Genomic DNA, 26247 nt, shown 5'->3' on the forward strand with positions numbered 1-26247 from the left:
TCACAAACTTGCCTTTTAGAGAAACAGTCTTTAAGAAAAAATCTAATCAGACAATGTACTTCATTTTTCTAGTTTTAAGGTTTTGCATACCTCAAAGTGTGTCTAAAAGTATCTGGGCAAGAGAAAAAAGCCAAAATATGCCTTGTGTCAGTAAAAATTTTTTTTTTTAAATCACAAACTTGCCTTTTAGAGTGACAGTCTTTAGGAAAATAGAAGTTTTACACAGTGACTAACATTCTACCAGTTGTAAAGTTTTCAGACACCAAACTGTATCTAAAAGTATCTTGGTAACAAAAGAAAAGAGAAAAAAGCATTGATGTTGACAAAACTCGATTGTTCCACTGAAATAGCGTTAAAATCAAAAAGTGCCTTTAAAGAAAATGTATTCAGACAAAGTATTTTATTTTCAAAAATCTTTAAGGTTTTGCATACATAAAAAGTGTATCTTGCAGTTCCTTTGTGAGAGAATTACACTAAAATCTGCCGAGTGTCCGTAAAAAGTGTTAAAATCACAAACTTGCCTTTTAGAGAAACAGTCTTTAAAAAAAAATCTAATCAGACAATGAACTTCATTTTCTAGTTTTAAGGTTTTGCATACCTCAGAGTGTGTCTAAAAGTATCTTGGTAACGGGGGAAAAAAGCCTAAATCTACCTAGTGTCAGTTAAAAAAGTGTTAAAATCATAAAACTTGCCTTTTAGAGTCACAAGTCTTTAAGAAAATAAAAAAGTGTCACACAGTGACTGCCATTCTACCAGTTGTAACGTTTTCAGACAACAAACTGTATCTAAAAGTATCTTGGTAACGGAAAAAAAGTCATATAAAAAACATATATTTAAAAAAGTAATGTTAGTCAAGTCAAGTTATCAAAAACTGCATTGTTTCATCGAAACAGTTTTAAAATCCCAAACTCTCCATTTAGTGTTTTGATTCTTTAAGAAAACTCAATTCATTTCAAATCAATGAATATTTTACCAAGTTAAAATGTTCTGGATCCAATAAAGTGTAACTATAAGTATCTTTGTAGGAGAAAAAACAAAAAACATTTAAGTTATTTCCAGAAAACTGGATTGCCTTAAAATCCCAAAGTGCCTTTAAGAGTCACAGTCTTTAAGAAAATGTGTATCAAAAAAGTATCTTGGTAGCTGAAAATAACTAAAATATCAGAAAAAAACCACATTGTTTAACTGAACAAGTGTTAAAAATAAAAAATGGGTATTAAAGAACCGAATTCCTTACAAAGTACTTCATATTCTACCAGTTGTTAAGCGTTGCATACATCAAAGTGTATCTAAAAGTATCTTGGTAACACAAAAAAAGAGAAAAAAGCATTGATGTTAACACAACTGGATTGTTCCACTGAAATAGCGTTCAAATCAAAAGTGCCTTTAAAGAAAATGTATTCAGACAAAGTATTTTATTTTCTAATTTTTAACGTCTCACACAGTCTCCCACAACTTTACAGACACTGTGTTTTAGAGAGGACAAAACAAGTGTAAGGTGACTGTTTTTAAAACTCCATCTCCCCTCTGTCTACTGACAAGATGGCATGAATGGGGGAGGAGGGGGTAGGGACAGGCTCACACAGTCACACACATTCTGTATGGGGGTTTCGCACCTGAGCGGCTGCAGGGGGACGTTGAAAGGGGATGAGTATGTCTGGCTCTCGGAGGGATGGCGTGTGAAGCGGTCGCTGGAGATCACACGCAGCCCATCCCTTGGCGCAGAAGGCCGGGGGTGTGTAAACTCCAGAGGAGGGCCGCTTTCACTCGGTACAGATCTGTCGTCGGGATGGTTTACTGAGGGTACTAGTAATTAGGAATAGTAAGTATATAAATGTTATTTTGGATACTTTACACATAAAAACACATATTTGATTTTAAAAATAAGCTAAATACAACACATACAGTTTAAATATACTTATCATAGGGCCTAAAAAAGACTATAGAATCTTTCCTATATCTTCATAAGAAAAGAAAATCGTGAAAAAGGTTGTTTTAAATAGCTAGAAAAAATATGGAGCTTAATTTGAAGCACCAAAAGTCCTTCCATCATAAACAACTAAACATTATATATATCTTATTTTAACCTTATGGTGTATTTAATTTAAAGAGTCCTCTCTTGCTGATGTTCAGGTATGTGTCAGCATGTGGTATCTCTGCTTTAAAGAGTCCTTTGTCCAAGTGATTAACGAGTCGTTAGGATGCTTCTTTTGATCCCCTACAGAGTGAAACTCTGCCCTTGCATTGATCTTCAGTAGATGAAGCCTTGTATGTTTCTAAATGAATAATTTAATTTCCCCCCACACTCTTAATTCTATGTATTTTAAGTGTTTACAGTCTTTCTTTGTTCTGATCAGCCCCACTGGATCCGCCCTGAAGTGAATACAGCAGAAAAACATTTTTTAAAACTTCTCTTTTTTTTTTTTTGCATACAGCAAGTTCTAATATTACCCCAATACAACCTCACATAAATTCAAATTGGGCTTCCTTATAGTTGTGAAGTAATTAAAGAATAAAAAAGACAAGATCAACGGGTCATAAAAAAGACAAGATCAAGGGGTCATTAAGATATTTTAAATTATTATTAGACTCTTCAAAGAAACTCCCATGTAGTTAGTAAAGTAATTAAACATTAGTTCACAAGCCATACAACTTAAGAGAACATCCTTAGTTATCACCAATCATATTAAAACCTAAATAAGATCTTTTTAAATTAATATGAATACCCTCTTCATAAAAGAGACTTCCTTATAGTTAGTAAACTAATTAAACATTAGTTAACAGTCTCACACAACTTAAAAAGAAGGTCTGGTACCAAGGTCCATGGTGCCGGAGTCGCAAAACTATCAGCTGCAGGTTGCAGCTATCATTCAAACAATTAATCTCCCACTTGTTCATAACCCTACCTGACCCCTCTAACTGTGTTAAAACATCCCAAATGAGCCACCTCACCTGTGAGTCACAGAGTAGAGCTTGGATGACTAATGTACTCCTGCAGGACACAGTAGAAGCTGGAGCACAGTTTTCACAGTAGTGTGCACAATATTGTCCATCTGTCATTTATCAAATATTCTACCGGTGAGTAAATATGGGTTCTGAATGAAAAGTGTTTCACTATTTGGTAGATTTGATTATTTGTCATTTTTAGACTAGGATTCAGATTTAAATGAGTCCACACACAGTATTTTATGATCTAAATTATTACATGTTTAAGCACTGCAAACAGCTGGCTTTGCAAACACCATAAAGTGGATATAAGTAATCTTAGAGAAAATGCACTAGATTAAATTGCTTGCATTATTGTTGATGCTTGTCCTGAAAATAAATCCACTGATCACTTTAATATGATGAATGGTACTGACAGAGTAAAAGCAGAAGATGGCGACAGTGCACCGTTCTCCCAGCAGCAGCAGTAGCAGCAGCAGCAGCAGCAGAGGCCTGCTGACAGGAACGACCTACGGTGTCGACCCCTGTCTGTCTGTCGGAAACACCTTCATTCAGTACAAGTACAACAACATCCCCAGCAAAGAGTCTGATGCCACAGCTGTTAACATTCAGCCATCCATTTCAGCCGTAAGTAATGGATTCACTGTTTGTGTGGTAGACCATGTAGTGTACACTAGCTAATATTTAAAAGCGCATTTATGTTAATTAAATGGGTCTTTTTTTAGGTTTTCTCCGTGATATGGTGGCCAGATGTGTTATCTATCGGCTAGCTTAGCGCTAACTAATTGCATGCCGTAGCGTTTTGTGTTGCTGTTTCGTTACGTGTTTATGGATAGTAGTTAGCTTAATGTTAGCTTTAGCTGGTCAAAGGTTTTTACAATTTGATGAAACAGAACACTGTCAATAACGTTAAATCAACACTGCGCATGATCCGTAACGATAGCGACCAGGCTAATCCCCTGATGTTTCATCAAATTGTAAAAACCTTCGTAACATGCTAGCTCTACATCAAAACACTTAATAATGATTACACGTTAGTTAACCGTCGGTTTGCTAGCAACCAGTTATTGGTAACAGTGTCATGGTGGAAATGACTGCTGTCACCTGAGTTTTTTTTTTACTTCCTCGGGTCATCAAGGTAATGTTACCACAGCTTACATTAAATATATAAAGTTATAGACATATTTTAAAGTCAAACGCCCTGTGCACATTTTAAGTTGGCTTTAACGTTATGGACTTGCTGGCCTAAACTAGTGATCTAGCCAACAACTATGCCCCACCTCTTTAAATGACTAAATGCGCAATGACTGCAAATATCTTAGCCAACGTCTAATTTGCTATTTTTGCTAGATTTTAGAATAGAAAATACCTATCGTCTCATTTTTTCATGCAACATACTTATAGAGGTTTTTATTTGCAAGCGCTGCTATCAAAAAGGCTGCATTTGAAGCACAACATATACAGTCTAGACAGAGGTGTAAGAAATACTCAGATGTTTTACCTCAGTAAAATTAGGAATACTCCATTCTGAAAACACTTTGTTAGAAGTAAAAGTCCTGCATACAAAATATTACAAAAAAGTACAAAAGTATTGTATCAAAATATACTTAAAGTTCCAAAAGTAAACTACTACTTATTGTTCGTAATGTCCCATTTTATAATCATATATATTTATTTACTGGAGTATTATAAATACATTAATGTGTTCATCACTGCTGGTAAATGTAAAGCTAATTTAATTACCCCATGTGCTGCGCCTCGAAATCTTAACCTTTCATTTTATATCATAGTTTATGTATTTGTTTATTTATATGTTGTAGGCCTATTAGTTTATAATGTGAATATGTAAAGTAACTATTGTTATTTTGTTGTATAAATGTAGTGGAGTAAAGAGTACAAAGTGTTGATTTACAGGGTGGCTTGGCCATCTTACAGTTCACCCCAGACTGGTTTGGTGACAGGACAGAGGGGGTTTGTGCTCTGTCTTGCTTTTGACACTTCAGTGATTAAACAAGGAAATGGAAAAACAAGTGAGTTTAGGTGTTTAAAACAAGTCTTTATGTAAACATAACCTGACATATAGCGTTAACCTATATTTCTGCCTGTCTGTAGCTCTGCTGTATGTTAGAAGTCTTTGCAGTGGCCTCTCACTGGACAGTATCTGTTCCCTCCACCCTTTGTTTTGTTTGTCCCTTCTTCTGTCTTTCATTATTCATTGTCCCCCATGGAGTAGGGTGCAGAAAAAAGAGAGGAGAGGATGGACGGTTGTATAGACAGATGGCTCTGTGGGGGATGAATACACCCTTAAATCATAAAAAAACATGTGTGATGGGGACAGTAACACCTGTGTGTATAAACAGGAGGTTGTTGTTGCATCAGTCTTTAATATCACAGATGTTTGTCATGGGCAGGGACTGTTTTATCCTCCAGAGGACAATGAGAGCCTGGAGACAACAAGACAACACTCTCTTCTATTTGTATCTTAGAGCTATGTTCATAGCTAGAAAAGCAAACTTAGCTTCCTATTTTTATATTTATTCATAAAGCATTTATCCATAAGGTGTTGCCAGTCTCCTTAAAATGTATCTAATCTTATGCAACATTAAGGCAAGATGATCCTAGAGTTTCTCATTTCAGTGTTAGTGTTAATAAACCAACATATTAATCTGTGGTACTTGTATGTGTTACAAATATATGTACTACATACGTATTTTAATATGAACACAGGGAATCAATGTTGAGCAAGGTCTATTTGTCAAGGCTTTTTATTTCTAAATGTGTTTTGCTGAATGTTAAACAGGGTTACAAGCAGAACAATGTGCTTAGTGATACAGAAAACAAAAGAAAATATGCATTTAAGCTTTATTCTTGTGAGCAAGTACAGTAGATGCTGATTTTCCTTTGGATAGGTGAGAAAACTAAGTCTCTATTTAGTTGGTGGTATCCTAATCGTGAAGGACTTGTACACAGTGTTCAGTTGTTTGTTATTTATAGTCAGGGCTGTATCTGGGCTGTAAAATTCCCATGTCAAAATACAGTGTACAACACATGTGTTTGTGGTATTACACTACAGTACAATGTGTTGTTGGTAGGACTTTATTCTGGAGTATTTTAAAAAATAAAATAAATCAGTTTCAGCCTTAGGGTTGGTTTGACAACTCGGGAATGATGCTAGACCTGTTTTGTATCTTTCCCTTTCTCACTCTCCTGTTTTGTATCTTTCCCTTTCTCACTCTCCCTGTCACCTGAGTAGAGTCTGACTTTATCTGTCTTATCATGCCTTCTGTTATTGATATGCATCTGTTTTCTGTCTGGTTTTTCTTATCTCTGCAGGCTTGAAGAAGTGCTTGTGTAATAGGCGGCGTTGACCTTCATGCTGAAAGCTCAATCGTTTTGAGGGTGTTGCCCAATGGATCATGGTGGTGAGTGTCTACATTTCACTAAAGCGGAACACATAATATCATCTCGACATATGTAAGTAGTACAGCAACTTGAAAACCACAATATAAATACTAATATGATTGTTGGGAATGTTTTTGTTTTTTCTGTCCTCGGTTGCTTTGTCCCAAGTTGCAGCTGACCTGTTAATATGAAATCAACTTAAAGATATTCATAGGAGTTATATATATATATATTTGTATTGATATTTATGGAATTAAGAAACACTGATCCTTTGTTTTATTTATAGGCCAGCTTGCGAGGGAGGACAGAGTAATGTCACAAGTTGAGGTGGGAGAGGTTGACCTCTGTGATAACCTTCCTAAATCTGAAGATCTCACTGCCCAAACTCGAAATCTCAACGAGACAAACACACTCACACAGAGACAAAATGAAGAGGAAGGAGGGCTCATACAAAAAGCCTCAGTCAACAACAATGGGAAGGACGTGCAAGAGGAGCAGGGAAAGGCAGCATGCACAGAAAGAGGTAGAGAGGATGAGGAAGAAGACATTGATGAGGTGATGAAGGATGAAGAAGACGAGGAAGATTCAGAGGAATCAAGCTGTCTAATGCGCTGCCAGTCTCCAGACACTCCCATGACTGACTCCTCCTATTCAGAAACAGGTAAGGAACATACACACATGAATGAGAAAATCATATCATATACAACCATAGACAAACACTTCCCACACAGTACAGACATCTTTGTTTCTCGGTAGTACATTTGTTGGCCATTTAGAGGCATTAGAAAACCACAACAAGCTTAGGGCTACACAGCTGGGTATTTTATTAATACCTAAGCCTGATTATAACGGGCACAGTTTCGTCAGAACATGAAACACAATTCACAGAACCACACACACACATAGCAGAAGATCTCAGAAATGTTGCAAAAGGAAAGTAAAGGATAGGCTGAAAACAGCACCTCTCTCTGCTCTGTTGAGTTCCATTGGTGTTCTCCAGGTACACCCACCTATGTTTCCTTATAGTGCTTACATCCTGGTTAATGAGTCGCCAAACAAGCAATTAGGTGTCTGGCCAGAAGCCTGTACTACGAATCCAGTTCAACATACCCTGGATATGTTCAGAGTTCTCTGGCTTAACTAACCCAAAACAAACGCGATCTCGCTAAGCGATCCTACGATGCTGGTTATCAACTCGGTAACTCAAGCCAGAGTTTCTCTGTCCGCTCACATGAAAGGGGCGGGGTTAGCAACATTTGATCAATCACAAACATGGACAAGCATACTGACAGCGCAGGGTCATACTTCCTGAATGAAAAGTAAAATATAATATTAGAAAAATATGAAGACGTTAAACTTTAAACATCCATGACTTAAACACTTTATCCAGGATACAAGCAACATAGTTGCAGCTGCAAGGTGAATGCAGCTGGCAAAAGAAAAAGTGTTTGAATACATTAACAGGTGTATGATATCACTGCCCCGTCTAAGACACGAGTGGATCTGACTTTAATTACATTTGAATAAAGTGTTTCGTCAACTTAATGTGTTGCTTAAAATAATACTTCTGCATACAGTATGTGACACTGAGTGTTGCATGGCCAGATACGGCTCAAGAAGCTGACTCGGATAAGGAAATATATGATGATATCATCAACGGCAGTTTTTCTGCATTTCCTTTATCCTGTAATATGACTTGATAGCTTTAAACTCCACACACTGAGCTCTCATTGGTCAGCAGGCGGTGCTTTCACTGAGTTGATCTCTTATCCTGGAACCAAACCTGCTCCGGAACAGAGGCCTCTACTACGAAGCCGGATTTTCGCTTGGCGGGCTAACTTCAGGGAAAACTCTGGATTTCCGTTCCTACGAGGCTGGTTCACTTCTTAGCGTGCTAGATCTCTATGGTAACTTATGCTGAACGGCTTGCCTGGTCCGGAGCAGGTTAGGTTCCAGGATAAGAGATCAACTCAGTGAAAGCACCGCCTGCTGACCAATCAGAGCTCAGTGTGCGGAGTTTAAAGCTATCAAGTCATATTACAGGAGAAAGGAAATACAGAAAAACTGCCGTTGCAGGAAAGACGGCCGGCAAAAATCAACTGACTGTTTGAACGTGAAAATGAATAGAATATCACCTCCCATCTTCAGAGCAATCTGACTATTATAACATTAGCGTTAAGAAAGCTTACTTAAATATCTGCCACAACATAAGTAACCGGATCAAAGTAACATTACGTACAGTCCGCGGCACTGTGAGTGCAGACGTCGATGTGTCCCATTATCATTCATATCACATCATAATGTATATTTCCTTATCCGAGTCAACATCTTGAGCCGTGTCTGGCCGTGCAACACTCACAGTGTCACATACTGTATGCAGAGGTATTATTTTAAGAAACACATTAAGTTGACGAAACACTCAAGTCAAATGTAATTAAAGTCGGATCCACTCGTGTCTTAGACGGGGCAGTGATATCATAAACCTGTTAATGTACGCATTCAAACACTTTTTCTGTTACCAGCTGTATTCACCTTGCAGGTGCAGCTATGTGGCTTTTATCCATGATAAAGTGTTTAAGTCATGGATGTTTAAAGTTGAATGTCTTCATATTTGTCTAATTATAGTATGACGCGCTGCACTGTCAGTACGCTTGTCCATGTTTGTGATTGGTCGAATGCTCCAAATACCACCCCTTTCATGTGAACGCGCACCTAACTAGATAGGGCAAAGCTGGCTTGAGTTAACGAGTTGATAACCAGCGTCGTAGGACAGTTTAGCGAGAGCGTGTTTGTTTTGGATTAAGTAAACCGGGTAACTCAAACATATCCAGGTTAGGTTGAACCGGCTTCGTAGTACAGGCCTCAGGCTAGCCGTTCAGCATAAGATACCATGGAGATCTATCCTGGTAAGAAGTGAACCAGCGTTGTAGGACCGGAAACCCAGAGTTAACCCTGAAGTTACCTCGCTAAGCGAAAATCCGGCTTCGTAGTACAGACCCTCAGGTGGCACGTGTGGCCGATTGGCCCATGGATGTTACATTTTTACCTGCAGTGTTTTTAAATAGCAACAAGTCACTTTCTGTCTGATTCAGTAAAGTCAGTAAAACCATGTGCAGTGTACAGACAATCAAACCATCTTAAATAGTAAAAAGTGCAGTGATAGTAAAAAACCATTTGACACTTTCACAACTGTTGACTGAATATTAATGTATCAACAGTGCTTTGACAGAGTGCAGTGAAGAACACTCGGGTCAGGATCTGGATTACTCTCTGTTGGAAAGCTTTTTTATTTTGTCTTTTTTTTTTGTAAGTGGTCAGCATTATGGATTGAGGTCAGGCTGACGGCAGTGATTAGGTCATTCCGATCACATGATGAGATTGAGGGAGTGAAACAAAGCAAATAAGATTTAAGGAGGCTGCAGGTAGAGATAGAGACGAAATGTATGAGAGGAATAGATGAGAAGAATGATTAAAAGACCAGAAAAGAAAAAAGGGATACACATATGTTTTCAAGCTTGCCAGACATGGTAATCAATAACACTGTTTTTCAAACCAAATAGTTTAATTTCCTGATTTTTACCTGTTTTCTTTACACACACACAAAATAAATAGTTGCTGTGTTGGTAAGCATTCAATTGTGCTCTAGGTCTCTCCAGTGATGCCGCATTTGGGACAAACAGTGTGTAAGCTATTGTGAAAATGTTAGCTTAACACAGTTCCCATAGTTACATGTGTATGTTAAGGAGGTTTGTATAATAAGGCCTGCTGGTAGTCATGAAATGTAATTTAGATACTTTTGTTGGTTAATGTGTGAAAGATATATCACATATTTCAATGAATTGGATAATAAAACTACATTTGATTTGATTTGATTCTACACTGGCTGTTAACCTCCCCAGTCGGGTACAAAGAGTAATAATCTACTTGCAGTGTGGGTGTTTAAAGAAGGAGCAATGAGCCTGTAAGTACAGAGTGTGAAAGTTGTGTGTGCTCAGTTTTTTCTCTGTGGTTTCAAGTGCCCTATTCCATCAACAGACTGGTAATTAGCTTAGCTCAGAAATAGCCAACCCTTTGAAAAGCTATACAAACAGGAACTTAAAACACTAGATACAAAAATCAAGCATTCACTGCCCAATTCTAAAAAAACATCAGATTGTTTAAAAGCAGACTTGTGCTAGTTACACAGTCATCCATGACTAACCTCCGTAGCCTTTATCAACAGGTGTTGATCAACTATTTTGTTAATCAGTTCATCATTAAAGTTATTCTTCATGCAGAAATGTCAGAAAATGCAGTTTTCAGCCCCTAAAATATGGAGATGTTCTGCTTTCTTTGTAAATTAAGTTAAAATGTTGCTCCAATCTATCTTCCTTCACTTAAATAAAATAATCTGAAGTTTATCGATGTAAACCCTGTTCAAACATTTATTTAAAACCCAAAGTAACCCTCCGATACTTTTAGAAGTTATACGTATAATAACAATTTGGTGAATTGGCAGCTGACATGATCTTCTTAATTTAGTTTCAAATATAATTGTCAGTATCAAATTGTTACAGCTTTTATACACCTGTGTCCTCAGGAGTTTTAAACAGCCGTAAGCAAATTATCTTGTTGCAACACTTTCGCTGTGCCCCTAATTATTATTTCTCTAACTTCTCTCTCTGTTTGCTGCTGTCCTCTTTCCCTCTGTAGGCAGTCTGCTGGAGACTCCATATCCCTTCAGCCCTGGGACCAGTCCAGAGCCTACATCCCCTTTGGTGGTTAGTCCAGAGACCATCAGTGGAGTGGATCAGGGCCAAAGTGCTATCAAAGGGGACTCTCATAACTCTGAATCAGTTGCCTCCACTACAGGGTCCAATACACTGGCACCCACCTTCACCACGGGGCCTATTAATTCTACTGCACCTACTTTAACCTCAGGCACCTTCCCACCTGGGACTAAATGTCTCACAGAAGCTGCAGACAGAATAGCAAAAAATACTGACTTCCCTACAGAACATCTTACCTCAGAGCCATCTACAGGAACTACTTGCACTACGAGGAATAATACTTCCATTGCTTCCACCCCTCTGAGTTCAACCACGGGACCCCTTACCACACGGCCTACGACTGCAGGCCCAGAATCCACTACCACCACAGGACCTTTGAGCTCCAGTTGGAAACACATTACCTCCACTCCAGTGCCCACTTGTCTGTCAGACTCCACCGGGCCTCTTCTGAGCTCTGCACTGCTGAAGTCTCTGGAGGAGTTGGCACAAAGAGGAGATGACGTCCGCCTTCCACAGTACCTTCACCAGGTAACCTCCCTGTTATATTCCTGCATATTATGTCAAATACTTCAAGCTTATCACCACTCTTTCTGCCAGTCATTCACTTCAGAAGACTTTCTCCCCTTTAATGGTTTCTTTAAGTGTTATTTCTTGCTGTCTTTCAGTCATTTTAGTATCTGTAATGTTAGCTCTCTCGCTCAGGTTATTAAATCACTGTTATCCAATCAACCCTATAATCGTAATGGCACTTTGTAGCCGAAGGCATGGGTGTCTTCAGCGTCTGTATTCTAATACAACAACAGATATGTACGCACTTAATCCTAGCACACTGCAAACCTGCATGACTGAACATGTATATTACAGGGTGTGTGAATATTTCAGTCAGTTTGATTTACACGTGCTTCCACCAGGCACACCTGAGCTACTCTTTCTTCCAGGCAAACAGGTGTGTGTCTGTGTGTGTGTGTGTGTTTGAGTGTGAGAGTGTGAGAAAGAGAGAGAGAGAGGGGGCAGGGGGGTCGTGGTAAGTATAAGGCCACATTCTCACAAAATCAGGTGATCTAACAGACTCAACTTTTTATAGAAACGCAGCACAACGTCATGTTTAGGCCAGTCATTTAACCAGGGAGTGAGAGTGGGCAGTAAACAACCCCATATGTTTTGCTGCAGTAAACTTTAGTAACACAACAAAGTAAGGTTAAAAAATAAAAAGGCACTTTTCCCCACCTGCCCAGAAGTTGGTGTAACAGCTGACACTCCGTCTTTTCTTAACTAGCTGCCCGGAAATGAAGCTGCCTTCAAGTGCAGTTGGAAATGTCCAAATCATTTACAAGTACTAATGGACAACAATAGTACTGAAGTATGAAGTCTATTTGTAGTGTTTTTACAACATGACGTCACACAATGGGCCATTTATTTACATTCCCACAATGTTGCACAACCCTGCTGACCGCCTAATGGTTTTTATTTGACGATAACAATGATAAGGAAAAGCAACTTTTCACTTTCATTGACTATAAAAAACAAGTACACATGTCCAGAACAAGTCGATTCTTAACCCACCGATTAAAGTCAATTGTTTGCTGGTCTAATAAAAAAAGATTATGATTTACTGGATTTATCTGGATGCTCTTAATGTGGCAAAATATTTAAAATTGTTAGTTAAAAATGTTGAAAATATAATTAAAGCTCTACTTGCTGAATTTGACAGCACTCAAGGGAATTTAAATACCACTACATTGAAAACAGTGAATATGATATGCTGAAGTTATGCTCACCTCTAGAGATCAGGATTTAAAAATGTAACTGAGTGTCGCTTTTTTAGATTAAGATTTATTTAAAACAAAAAAGCTGAATGAGGAACATTAGGTAATTTTAAATGGGTTTAGTTTTCATATATATTTATTTTGCATTTTCTTAGTGTAGGTTGTCACAGTTTCTAAGGGGGAAACCCTGGATCATGAAATTGAATCACGTCAGTACAGTAGACTATAAAGGTCATTCAGTCGTCACCACCCCCCTCATTAAAATGCGAGAGCCTTTTGTGCCCTCCTTTCCTCTCTCTCTCTCTCCCTCTCTTTCTCCCTGTCTCTCTCTTTCTCTCTCTCTCTCTCCCCCTCTCTCTCTCCCTCTCTCTCGCCCTCTCTCTCTCTCTCTCTTCCCCCTCTCTCTCCCCCTCTCTCTCGCCGTCTCTCTCTCCCCCTCTCTCTCTCCCCCTCTCTCTCCCTCTCTCTGCTTCTCTCACATACACACACTTCTCTTGTTCTAAGATCAGCTGAGCAGCATGAACACGACACTTGCTGAAGAGAGGTAGAGTGTCTACGACGGTCTCTCGTCTTTCCGTCTTGCCTTTCACTCTCACTCTCATTTTCTCTCTGTCTCTCCTGAATGCTAGGAAGTTTCTTAACCATGTTTTTGTGTCAAAGTTAATGATTATAGAACTCCTTTCAGCAGCAGAACAGTTACAGCTCTGGACAGATTGATGTTTCGGATGTATGTTCTTTATTGGTGTTCTTTTTACATATTTTCTTGTTCTTTATCAGACCAATCTTTTCTCTGACTGATTTTGACTCATGTATCACGTTCAAAGACCACTTTTGGATGAATGGTTTTAGTCTGGTTTGAACCTTTATTGAGACATATTTTTTCTGATAGCTTTTGTTACAAACTGAATGGGTAAAAGCCTAAAAAATATATTACAATCACGCACGTTATCAAAAATGCAATTGTCTCTTTCTCTCTCTGCAGATTGCCGAGACCTTTGTCTTTCACAAAGACTGTATCCTTATCACTATGTGTCTGTGTCTGTTTGTATTGCGGTTGGTTGCTCTACTCTGTTTTTATTCATGTGTTTTTCTTAGGCTAATTTCTTCTTGTCTATGTTTTATAATTAGTTTTTTACACACACTGGATTTACAGCTGTAGAATTTGGGGTAACTTGTCGCACTCATTTCAGTGGATTATTTGATGCCTCACTGACTTCAAAAAGTGAGATTAATAAGAGATCAAAAGACATTTGACAGAGAAGAAAAGAGCAGAAAATAACTGAACAGAGAGACGAGGAGGCTTGACAGTAACAGAATAGATAAGGAGAACCTAGAGAGGGGTAATTATTACATAAGGTGAAACAGAGTGAGAGGAAAAGCACCGGTAGCTGAGCTGGCTTCTACAAAATGCCCAGAGGCTCACACGAGAAGAGAGGCAGAGAGAAAGAAGACACAGAGGGAAGATACTCAGATTAAACATGAAGGGAAAGAAAACCACATCATGTTGCCAAAACAATGATGAAAGATTGCAGCATTTACAGGTATTTCCCAAGTAAATAATGATTATCAACATAGAGGTTCATTTAAAGATGCTAATTAGCTGATCTTTTTAGCTGCAAATCAAAAGGTTCGTTGTTTCTGAACCAAAGAACCTATTGATCTTCACGTACAGTGCATACTCACAACCTTATAGCATACCTGCCAACTCTACCGATTTGGGCGGTAGTCTACCGCTTTTGACATGTTTCTACCGCCTACCAACTTAGCTGGCTTTCCCTACCGATTTTCAATCTTCCCAAACTATAACAAATAAAAATGACACTCCATAGACACTGGACTCGACTTTTGGTGGACACCGTTTGCAGCGTGTCTGTGATCGCATCATACAAACAGTCCTCTGTGTTTCTGAAAGAGAAACAACGTGCAGAGGAAGGGCAGCGTTACCCCCGACGAAGCATTTGAGTCCTGCAGGATTTCCCCGTTAATATCAGTGTCTCGAAAACACATGTTGGCGACTGAAACTTTGACATCCAGTGTTTGGTCTTTTCCGGAAGCATCCTACAGTGTCTCAACTGAAAGAGGACCACAAACACACACAAAATATAATACAATTTAGAGATTTGGGGATATTTATCTCCCATTCTTTCACTTTTTCTGACATTTTCAACACCAAACATGTCGTTAATGTCTCTGTTTAGTGAGCTACGGCAATCTGAAAGCCTTTACATTATTTATATCACATTTTATCACCAGAAGCACATTCAAAATATACTAAAATGTGGAGACTTTGGGATATTTATCTCCCATTCTTTTACTTTTCAGGCATTTTGAAGACCAGACATGTCGTTGATACCAAACTAACACTTTTTCTGAAAAATGCATAAAATGATGCAATATATGTTAAACACATGGTTTATACATGTCATTACTGGAGTTCCATTTCTTCTGATTACCTAATTTGGGCGTGCACATTTGCCGCGCGCAAACCTACCTCTTTTGGATTTGGAAAGGTTGGCATGTATGCCTTATAGACTCTTATATAAATAACACTTGCAGTCAATGAAAAAGTGGAAGAGAGGAATAAAGGAAGGAGAGTGTGCATGGGAAAGGATTGGAAGCTTTGACTGATTTAATAAGAGGAAAGAAACAAAGTGGGATGGAGGAAACGATAAGAGTCACAGGAAAGCTAGCGTAGCTATGTCATGCATGTATAGAGGGTTACTTGGGGAGAGAGAGAGAGAAAGCATCGAGCCATGTCAAAGAAGGATTGTGTTCTGCCGGCTCATATCCATAAACATGAGCGACTGCATCCTGGAGAGCTTTCTTCCTCTGTCTCTTTTGGCCCGACTCTATTTCTGCCTCCGTCTCTCTTCGTCCTCCTATTTTGTCTGTCTCACTTCTTTTTGACCTTTTACCTGAGGCAACCCGTTCTCTGAGTCCCTGTGTGTTTTTATGAGTTTCTTAACCTGTGATGTTCAGACCAGCGGGCGTTATGGTGCATTCAACTAGAGAGACTCTATCACCAGAGAGTATTGGACAACTTGAATGCACTCCAAGGGCAGTGGGGTAAGAACCATGCACACACAGCACACATGGGCCAGATGCATGTACTGTGTAAGTACATCCCTAATATACATGTACATCCCTAATATACATGTTTGTCTGTTTAACAAAATACTTATACATTATAATAGAAATGTATGTTTCTAAAACTAAATGCTATAGAAGTATGAGTCTAACACATGTTCCTAAATCCTTGTTGTTGTATACATGCACAGTTTATAAGCATAAAACGATTCAACTGTATGACTGCAGCCTCTGTGTCTCGTTCATGGGATCCTCATAATATAGTTCTATTGATCGTATCATTAAGTTCCATAAGATGTGGACCTACATTACGTTCATAATTGTATTGCCTACAGGAGAGCATGCTCTTGTCTTCATCGTAGCTGTAACAATGCTTTTACCTGCCTGTGTCTCTCTGTGTGTCTCCATCTTCTAGAGAGTCAGTGTAGAAGTTCTTCCTCCGACCTGGAAACCCACCATCTGGACACTCTTACAAACATCTGCCAGACACACAGTCGGTCAGTTGGCATGCATGTTTGTGTTTGTACTCTTTCAGGGCTTTAAATGAATGAAAATATATCATTTGCACATTATTTACAGCTCTATGTGCAGCAGTTACTTTCACTATGAGATGCTGAACAAAGCAACTTCACTTAGCACCTTATAACCTGTTATATCTCTGCTACTTTGTGAAAATATAAATGTGTCGCCTTTTTTTTTTAAACTCTACTTCCTAAACCTCTGTAAGAGTTAAACAGATACTTCATGGTTTGAGATGTTCTCCCCTTACTATAGCTAGGAGTCCATATTACAGTTATTACCCAAATGTAACTCTTTCTAGAGTGTGTGTGTGTGTGTGTGTGTGTGTGTGTGTGTGTGTGTGTGTGTGTGCGTGTGTGTGTGTGTGTGTGTGTGTGTGTGTGTGTGTGTGTGTGTGTGTGTGTGTGTGTGTGTGTGTGTGTGTGTGTGTGTGTGTGTGTGTGTGTGTGTGTGTGTGTGTGTGTGTGTGTGTGTGTGTGTGTGTGTGTGTGTGTGTGTGTGTGTGTGTGTGTGTGTGTGTGTGTGTGTGTGTGTGGCACTGCAGTGATAGTTAAAACATATGTCCATTTGCTGCTGCTGCACTTTCAGTCATTTGAGCTATCACACTACTAGGGTTTCACTTCACACACACACGCACACACACACACACACACACATATGTTGTATTAGCCAGGGAAATGTGTTTGAGCTAATATTAGATTGAATGAGTAGAGAAGGGTCACCCATCTTTCACGTCTTCATTTACTAAAACCTAGAACAGACCTTCAATCCTCTCCCAATCTCACTGTGTCTCTTTTTCTTCTGTTTACAGACCAGGAGCTACAGATGCTGGGGTGAGACATTAGTCATTCATTTGTGTCTTTGTATGAAAGTGAAAATGTACATAGAATGAATGTGCATTTCAAATGACTCGTTGATTTTTAAATACACACCTCTCTTCAGTTCACTGTGCATGTTGCCATAGGTTACATTTTTAAATAATGCGTAACTTGCATATTACTAAACCGTGTAGTGGTATCGCGTGTTACATTTTTTCCTTTGTGTGTACAGTGTGCATCTCTGAAACCTTCGAGACCTATCTTTGAACAAAGTGGTTTGCTGCCTTCAAGTACCTCAGGTGAGTGATTGTATTATTGTCATGTCCTGATTAAGTAGAAAGTGTAAGAAAAGGTATTAAATGGACCTTAAGCCAAACATTAATGTTCCTGCTCATCAACAGGAAATGTGTAGAAGGGTGGTTCGTTATAATGTCATTCACATGCGGTTTTAGGACATTTGGCTAAGGCATAATAAAAACAAGGATATTTTAAAAAGAACTCCCTTCTAAGTTATGAGAATTATTTTTTGGGATAATTTGTAGGTTGTCACTCAGTGAAATGTATATAAATAAAGGCATTAGGGCGAACTGTGATGGTTTCGTACTGTGTGAATGTGTTCATATGGTACATTCAGTAGCGTTGGTGGAGAGACTGGACAGACTAGATTAGATTGACATAGTGTGAAGCTGACAATTGAGCGGCCCGACCAAGCAAGAAGGCAGAGGCAGAGAGTTCAAATATAACCCGGTGTCGGCATTTATTCCTCATGGGCACATAATTCACAGCCTCAATATGACTGTCCTCCCTGAACACAGTCAGCAGCCACAAGGATCTCACACACACAAACAGGAAAAACAGAGCCTAAATACACACAGACTAATCAAGCCAACAAGACACAGGTGAGGGGGGAGGAGACAACACAGGGCACCAGGTGAACACAATCAGCAGCAACAGACAAAACGGGAGGGGGAACACTTTTCAAACACAAACAGGAAACAGAGACAGACAAATTAAAACACAGACAGATCGTGACTAACGGATGCACAAATGACATACACTTCGCCACCAACGAAGCTATACAATCCGTGACGGAGGCCGAGATCTATGGCCCCAGAGATCACCTCCGTTACACATAGGGGGATTTTTTTTCAGAGATATGTCTTTTTAAGTATTTAGTTTATGTTTGAAAAGAAAATACAATACCGCTAAATACACAAGTCCCTCTCAACTGCATTTTGGTTGTAATTGCTTTGGTAAGATTAGAAATCATTTATAAAACATAAACAAATAAGTGAAACTATTCCATCCTGCAATCAGTCGAAGGTTGGTGTGATTCATAAACATAAAACATAAGCTGCCCCGACCTGGGACGGAGTGTGATGCCAAATGTCCTCTAGGATTAATAAAATAATCAAGTTCTATTTTGATGCCTTAAACCAGTTTTTTCTTTTTGACCCTTTAATACCTACCTCATTGTGTCTCTTTGTAATCATCCAGTCCATCAAGTTGATGAATGGATGGAGCCGAGAGGCCATGACTCCTCCTCCCCTCTGAGCAGCCCTCCGGTCGGCCCGTCCATTCATTTGACGGATCAACTCGATTCCCCTGAGATCTCAAGAAGAGAGAGGGAAGACCTGAACAGGGAAGCATGTTTTCATGGAGATCAGCTGACCGTCAAGCAAGGCAGCGACGGTGAGGTAGGAGAGGCAGAAGGAGGGGTAGAACAGACCACGTCAGTCATTGGAAATGGACTACACCCCTCTACGGATGGAGAAATGGATCAGTCCAAGCCTGCAGAGCAGCAGGGAGGAGATTTAGGTCCCGCACAGGAAAGGGAAGCAAAAAAAGACGAAGAGGAGAGTGACCTGGAGAAGGCAGCCGAGGTCTTAGCGATGGAGGAGGAGGGAGAGGGAGAAGAGGAGAAGGAGAGGCAGAAGAAAAGACAGAAGAGAAGAGACGCTCCTTGGTGTCAGGAAGCTCTCCCAGTGGAGACTCTGGTCAGTGGGGCAGAGGTGGAGCTACAGCAGGAAGCCCGCGCTGAGGAGCAGCTGCGCGAGGAGACCCAGGTACAGAACCAATCCAATTACATTAAGAGAAATACAATTTATTTTTTAAAGTCTGTCGTTTACTGTTAATTATTTAGTTTAGCAATTATTTTAAACTCTGCTATCCTGGAACTACATTGTTAAACATTACCGTATATATTTGACTGGTTTCGAAAGGTTTACATTGCTAAAGGTTTTTAGAGTTGTGATGATGATTGGAGCTCGTTCTAACCACTTAGTTCCTCTATCTATATTAGGAATCAGTATTGCTCATGCTGAATATAAATGGTATCACTTCCTCTGTTCCTTACTATTTCCTGGGAACAACCTCCCCATCACTTTAGAGCCTTGGCTTTAATGGCTTCCATCAGAGTGTTGTTATAGCAGGTCAATAGAGAGTAGAGCAACACAAAGGGATTAGTATCATCATAACTTATGTTGCTATTTCATTGTGACTGCAGGAGAGCACTCAAACCGGCCTGCCCCAGGAGGCCCGCCTCCCTCAAGGGGATCGTATGGAGCAGCAGGAGCAGGCTGAGGAGGAGGAGGAGGAGGAGTACGAAGAGGAGGAGTACGAAGTGGAGCAAATTAAAATCATCAGTGAAGCTGCCTCACTGGACGACATGGCTAAACTCATCACTGTACAGCAGGTGTGTATCTTATCTTGCTCTGCTGTGGATCGGTAAGGGAGAGTAACCTTGTTGGACTTTTCAGCAAGTTATTGACTTGATTTGTTGGTTATTTATGTTTTATTTAAGTGCTGGCATGCATTAGGGCTGCCTGTGGTAATACCATTATGTTCACGATAAAAATAACACAGGCTAAAAGTCTAGAATGCTATAATAACTATTCGCACACACTAATAAAACGCAACTTTAAGATAAAAATAAAAACAGCTCGCTTCAAACTTGGAATTTGATGACCACGAAGGTTTCTGTCTGTTTCTGCCCATAGTGGCACTTTATAATGGACAGCACCATGCCCTGTTGAGCAGCCCTCATGGTATTACATAGCTATTACTGTTGTACTTTAGACTAGATTAGTTTTGCGGATATGGAAGCCACATTGACATTAAACTCTTCTATAGTGAGGTCAAAGTTGGGGAACTGAAAATGTCAGGCCCCTGCAATGTCAGCGTCTTGATTGGTTTCTTTGTTGTTGGTTTTTAAAATGATCTGTGCGGTGGGTTGTGAGATAAAAAGCTTCATTTTTATATTTAATTAAAATGTATTATGTCATTGGTTTTAAGTGCTGGTTACATGACTCACAGAGAAAGGTCGAGACATAGCTGCTGGGAGGTGCTCAGCACCTGGAGCGGGGACAGAAAGAACTGTGGCACAAAGTGGCCTGCTTTGATCAAATATAGGATGAAGTGCAGCCTGGGAGACACGTTTCAGGCAGCAGTACTGTAGTACTCAGTAGGTAGCTCTGTGATTGGTCTACTCAAGGTGCAGAATTCAAACGTATCTTATTGGAAGCTTGGTAACACTTTATATTAAGGTACACAAATTCACCATCAACTAGTTGTTAATTAACATGCATATTAGCTGTATATTGGCTCTTTATTAGTCATTATAAAACACTTATTAATGCCTTATTCTACATGACCATATTCTACAAGTAATAAGCCATTAGTTGAGAGTTTTTCCTCAATAACCCTCTAATTAGTGCTTATTCATTGCAAGTAAGGAAGTTGTTGTACATGAGTTTTGGTCTTAATATGCTCTGCTCAATATGGGCCTAATAAGGCAGTAGTACCACAAGAATAGTAATTCTCCCTTAATGAGACTTAACAAATATGATCTATTCTTATGTAACAAGACATGAAACTATAAGTGTTAATTGTGTCTAAATAATTCTTGCTATTTATATCTAAGAATATGTTTTGGGGTATTGACAGTTCAGCTACCAATAGCAAGGTGATATTGACCTGTATGTTTCATATTTGCACATTTATATTTTTGTAAAATGTATACTGAAGGTTAGACAGGAAACCGGGTAGGCCTACAGGAAGTAGGAGAAAGACTACTACAAATGTTCCCTATGCAACCTGAAGAGTAAAAGGGTCAAGTCCGTCAGAAAGCAATGTATGATCACAAATACATAACATCTGTTAAAAATTGTTTTTTATTAAAAAGTACAGGCTGCATGTGCTCTCAGCCTTGGAGAAACTTGAGATGTTTTGGGATGTGTCTGAGCCTCTCTTTAGTGGTTCATTAATAAAACAGATATTTAAACGTTTGCCTACTTTGTTCATGTGCTGTTGAGGTTCATTTCAGTAGGTGTGTGCTATAATGTATTTACAAAGTGTGAAGAGGAGGCAACTTTAGAATAGGGAACCTGTTCAGGTCAATTAGAGTCAAACTACTAGCTTATTGGTTATGAACAAGATTTCACTTTAAAATAGGGAACATGTTCTTAGATATAAATACCTAATTTTGAGTTATTTAGACACAATTAATACTTATAGTTTCATGTCTTGTTACATAAGAATAGATCATATTTGTTAAGTCTCATTAAGGGAGAATTACTATTCTTGTGGTACTACTGCCTTATTAGGCCCATATTGAGCAGAGCATATTAAGACCCAAACTCATGTACAACAACTTCCTTACTTGCAATGAATAAGCACTAATTAGAGGGTTATTGAGGAAAAACTCTCAACTAATGGCTTATTACTTGTAGAATATGGTCAATAAGGCATCAATAAGTGTTTTATAATGACTAATAAAGAGCCAATATACAGCTCATATGCATGTTAATTAACAACTAGTTGATGGTTAATTTGTGTACCTTAATATAAAGTGTTACCGGAAGCTTTTCTGTTATATAAAGAAGATCTCTTTCACTGTTTTGGTGGTCTATAACTTTTTCAAAAAAATGGCCTTGTGTTTTTCAAACTATAAAGAAACCAACTACATATCACGACTATTGCATCAGATGTGTTTATTTCACTACAGACTTAAAAACATGTGTTTGTAACAAATATAGTAAAAAGGTCATAGTACTAAACAGATTCTCATATTTTAATCTGCTTCCAATCCAAAGGTTCATTGACATTAAAGGTTAGTAACCAAATCGTGTTTTTACTTTCACATTTGTCATTCAGCTCAACCTTGTGAGCAGAGTTATCTAACTGTATCTGGCAGCAGGTGGATGATAACATTATGATACATGATGTAATGTGAAGTGTTTCAAAATACGAATGGTACTCTGCCCGACCTCGATGGCCAAAGTTCATTTGCAAACCTATACGTAGTTTATCACTTTGCATTGAGCCTGGGATGAGAGTTGGAAATCTAATGTGCATAAGTTCTGTCAAAGGAAGCAGTGCATTGTACTGTGAGCCTGACTGATAGAGAGTTAAAGCTGCTGATTGTGTGATGTACTGACCCCTGGTGGACATGCCTGGTGACATGTATGAATATGAACAGATCCATCTGTATTTTTATATAATGAAAATTATGTTATGTCAACATAATTGTCTGAACTTCTTAACATCTTTGTTTTGTTTTTTTCTTGTCAGGCGTCTCCTGCCTCTGGCCTGGTGTCCATATTAAAGAGGCGTCCTGTGTGTCTGGAAGACGTGAGTGAGATCGGCTCAGAGCCCCGACCGGACAAAAACCCGGCCAAAAGACGCGTCCGCTTCAAAGTCCCCGATGATGGCTGTGAACAAGGTGGGTTTTTCATTTATTTCCCAAAGGTTAAAGACCTGTGTCCCTCCATAAACACATCAAACACAGGAATTGGTCAGGGTTCATTAGGATGAATCCACTTCCTCTCTAACTAAATCTCTCCTTCTCTCTTCCTCTGTAGATGTTGGCGGTGGAGACTCCTGCCTGCTACTCTTCCTGCTTTGTTTTGTTACCGTAGTGATCAGTGTGGGTGGCACCGCCCTTTACTGTGCTCTGGGCGACGCCCACTCCACCGTCTGTCAGGACTTCTCCAGGAACGCAGACTTTTACGTCGCCCAGCTGCAGAGCGGGATATCTCAGATCCAGCATTGGTTGGCCCCCGGGTCATAGCAGCAAACAGCTAGTCAACATTAAGGAGCAGCAGGTTCCACTGTGGATCTCTGGGGGTCCAGAAGCCCCTGCTGCTTCCTGGGACGATGTTTTATGAGGTCAGGGAGCCAGGCAGCTGCCACAGTCCCTGGCGCTGTGTGGAGCTAGCTGGTTGGCTAATATTACATCAGATATTGGCATTTTTAAGCCTGCTCTACTTTGTTTTTAATACTCTTTGAATACAATCCCCGGGTTCGTTGAGCCTAAAAGTCTTTGGTGAGATTTTTCTTTACCACAGGACTTTGAGAGTTAAAGTAGGGCAGAAGGAGAAAGAGGAGAACGCAGAGTGCTTTACAGAAGAGGAGGAACTGACCTGCACGCCTGTCAATGCTGTCCACATTAAAAAGGTTACTCATTCTCGAGCTAAGTTTAGACATTCAAGTGTCCTATCGAACTAAGGTAACACGTGCACCGTCTGCCAGTGACACCTACGTCTCTAAGGTCACTGATAGTGAAATCTTCCATGACTGGATACAAACTTTCGCCGACTTCTCCAACACTCATCTCCCTCAGTTAGGAAAAAGAACAAAATAAATGAGCTGCAATCCAGGGTGATGTTTAAAAAAAAAAAAAAGTATATATAATATAAAAGTATATATAATGTACAGTTTGTTGACTGGGGGCTCAGATATGTTCTACACACACTGCACAATGGGAATGGCCCAATGGGCATTTTACAAACCTTTGCAGCCACTAGTGTTGCTTTTTATTGTTGACTTTTTTAATTCACTCATTTTCAAATGAACAAAGCATTTTGTGGTCTACTACTTGGAATGAAATCATTATGTCTTAATCAATCTGAATGAATGTTTGGATTTGTAATGTTAGACTTTGATTTGTGTCACCTGTAGGGCATTTATGTATTATTCACATTGGACATGGGTCTCCTGTCTCCTGTACTGTTCTTTCTGCAGTGTGCTGACATGGCTGCCATGGAGACTCAAAGTCCAAACTGTACGTTTATGGGTTTCAATGAGCTATTCTTAACTTTATGTAGCATATGCAACATGTACAGGAACACAGTGCACCTCTGTATATACTGTCAGAAGAATGTTTAACATGTTGCACATAATACTGGTACGATTTAAAAAAAAAAAAAAGTATTGCAATATTTCTACAGGATCTGTTGTGTTGGTCCTGAGCGTAATGCTGGCTTTATTTCATTTGATCCGAAAATATCCATTTCCACAAACTGTTTTCCGGGTCAGTGTGAGTCCATGCCTGTTATGCACAGATAACTTGAACAGAAAATAATCTTATGCGGGTCTGGTGAGGTTTGAGATATGTCTTAAAACAGTTGCAAACAATTAGTGTAGGAAATAATAATTACTCATTGTACATTTGATATTTGAAGCTCTGTCTGCCTGTGTGTTTGCTCTTCTTAGGTTATAGGCATCACTCTCAATATGTGATTGTCAATGTTTACTATTTGTTTTTTTCCCAAATTATTTTTTGCGCGCAGTGTCCTTAAATAGTAATCTAGTGAACATTTGACATTTCCGATAAACAGTTGTCTGATTTGTTTACATCTGCTTGACCCGGTTTTCTAGACAAAGAGGTCCTTTCTCTTAGTGGAAAACTGATTTCCTTAACGAGAGAAAATACTTACTTTGTCCATGAATCAAAACCTTTATTCACACACTAGTGCTTTAACTACTATTTCTAATCATTTAAAGCAATCTTTATTAACCTTGCCTTTTTGCCTAATTTCTACCTTTTTATGTGTCAATGTTTGGCGTCCAATTAGTCATCTTTCCTTTCGTGTGGATGCAATGAAAACTGCCCGTATCTCACAAAGGTCTTAATTGTCAGGATGCAAATAAAAAGACTTACTTATGCATTCAGAACAGTTAACCTCTTGTTATGGTGTGTCATCTACATAACCTGTACTAAGTTTGAGATAGGAGTTTTTCCTGGGACATCAGGAGTAGATCGTTATTTTTATTTCGCACATGTTGTCTGGCTGGTTCAGATAACCATCACTCAGAAAACGTCTTATTTAATCTTCTAGATGATTTTAAGTATTTGTAATACAAAGGATGTGAAATGGAGGTGGTTTAAAAACGAAGGTGCCTCTTTTGCATCTGTTGGTTTTTCTTGCTTGATAATTGTAATCCGTTATTTCAACTCTTGCATCACCATTGCTCTTAAGGAGCCTTCGACGGAAAATTGAATTTCTCAGTCCATAACTCTTCCTAATGCCATGGTACACGTTTGGTTTCTAAAGCTGGCTTGGGACTGATGAGTTACTGCTGTCTTTATCTTCTTCTCTCACATTGCTAAAAGATTCATGTTTCTTCCATCTGTAAGCATTTGATTTGTTTTCATTTCTTTTACCCATTTGGTTTTTAGGACATTCAGAAATGAAAAGTCAATTTTTGTTGTGTATGAATCAGTACTGTGTACGCTGATATTAGCCGGATGATGGGCGTTTGTCAAATTGTCTGATGAGTTCTTGCCTCTTGTTCTTACCGATTGTTATAAGGAGATGAGGTTTTTAATTTTTTGTTGTTAAAAAAAAACTTCTTCCCAGACATGTTTCTTGTTAAAGCCATTGAAAAAAAGTTGTTTGTGAGCCTCCATTCTGTCTCTCCTGGAACGATACTCGCTGCTGTTCTTGTTCATTCAGTTTGAAAGTGGCCTGATGGTATATCGAGGTCCAGGTGCATGATGGGTTAAAAAAGGCTGTCTATAAGTCTTACTGTGGATGTCTTCGTCATAAAGGCAACACGACGATTAGAAGTAAATGGGGGCAGTTCAGTTTGATCTTTACATGTATGAACCGTCATTACTAAAGATTAACACTGCTTTCATCATAAGCTCCGGATGGA

At 39.1% G+C, this 26247-nt stretch overlaps 2 protein-coding genes across 5 annotated transcripts in view; both read left to right on the plus strand.

The window, feature by feature from the left end:
- LOC307028809 (uncharacterized protein) overlaps positions 1-3432 on the plus strand; it is a 51644-nt gene extending 48212 nt beyond the window's left edge. Inside the window, exon 6 of the mRNA XM_079664133.1 lies at positions 3365-3432. Coding sequence (XP_079520259.1) covers positions 3365-3416 — 52 coding nt within the window. The 3' untranslated portion in view covers positions 3417-3432. The remainder of the gene's footprint in view (positions 1-3364) is intronic.
- Positions 3433-3438: 6 nt separating this feature from the next.
- On the plus strand, positions 3439-24582 carry cnsta (consortin, connexin sorting protein a). 4 transcript variants are annotated; one of them, XM_079664108.1, is made up of 13 exons: positions 3439-3573; positions 6280-6368; positions 6635-7009; positions 11041-11645; positions 13866-13896; positions 15863-15949; positions 16386-16467; positions 17301-17322; positions 17540-17606; positions 18805-19373; positions 19814-20002; positions 22879-23029; positions 23169-24582. In XM_079664108.1, the coding sequence occupies exons 2-13, from the start codon at positions 6356-6358 to the stop codon at positions 23375-23377; spliced, it is 2400 nt and encodes a 799-aa protein (XP_079520234.1). In that variant the 5' UTR covers positions 3439-3573; positions 6280-6355; the 3' UTR covers positions 23378-24582. The 4 variants fall into 4 exon arrangements, with proteins under 4 accessions (XP_079520234.1, XP_079520235.1, XP_079520236.1 ...); XM_079664109.1 differs by having other exon boundaries at positions 3507-3560; XM_079664110.1 differs by lacking the exon at positions 3439-3573 and adding an exon at positions 4015-4084.
- Positions 24583-26247: the final 1665 nt, after the last annotated feature.

This window comes from Notothenia rossii (assembly GCF_949606895.1).
Source record: "Notothenia rossii genome assembly, chromosome: 2".
NCBI lineage: Eukaryota > Metazoa > Chordata > Actinopteri > Perciformes > Nototheniidae > Notothenia > Notothenia rossii.

Excerpts from the sequence above, each read along its gene's own strand:
- cnsta (XM_079664108.1), top strand. Across the intron at positions 13,897-15,862 it reads CTTTGTCTTTCACAAAGACT|ACCAGCGGGCGTTATGGTGC; the intron begins GTATCCTTATCA and ends TGTGATGTTCAG. Across the intron at positions 17,607-18,804 it reads GCTGCCTTCAAGTACCTCAG|TCCATCAAGTTGATGAATGG; the intron begins GTGAGTGATTGT and ends GTAATCATCCAG.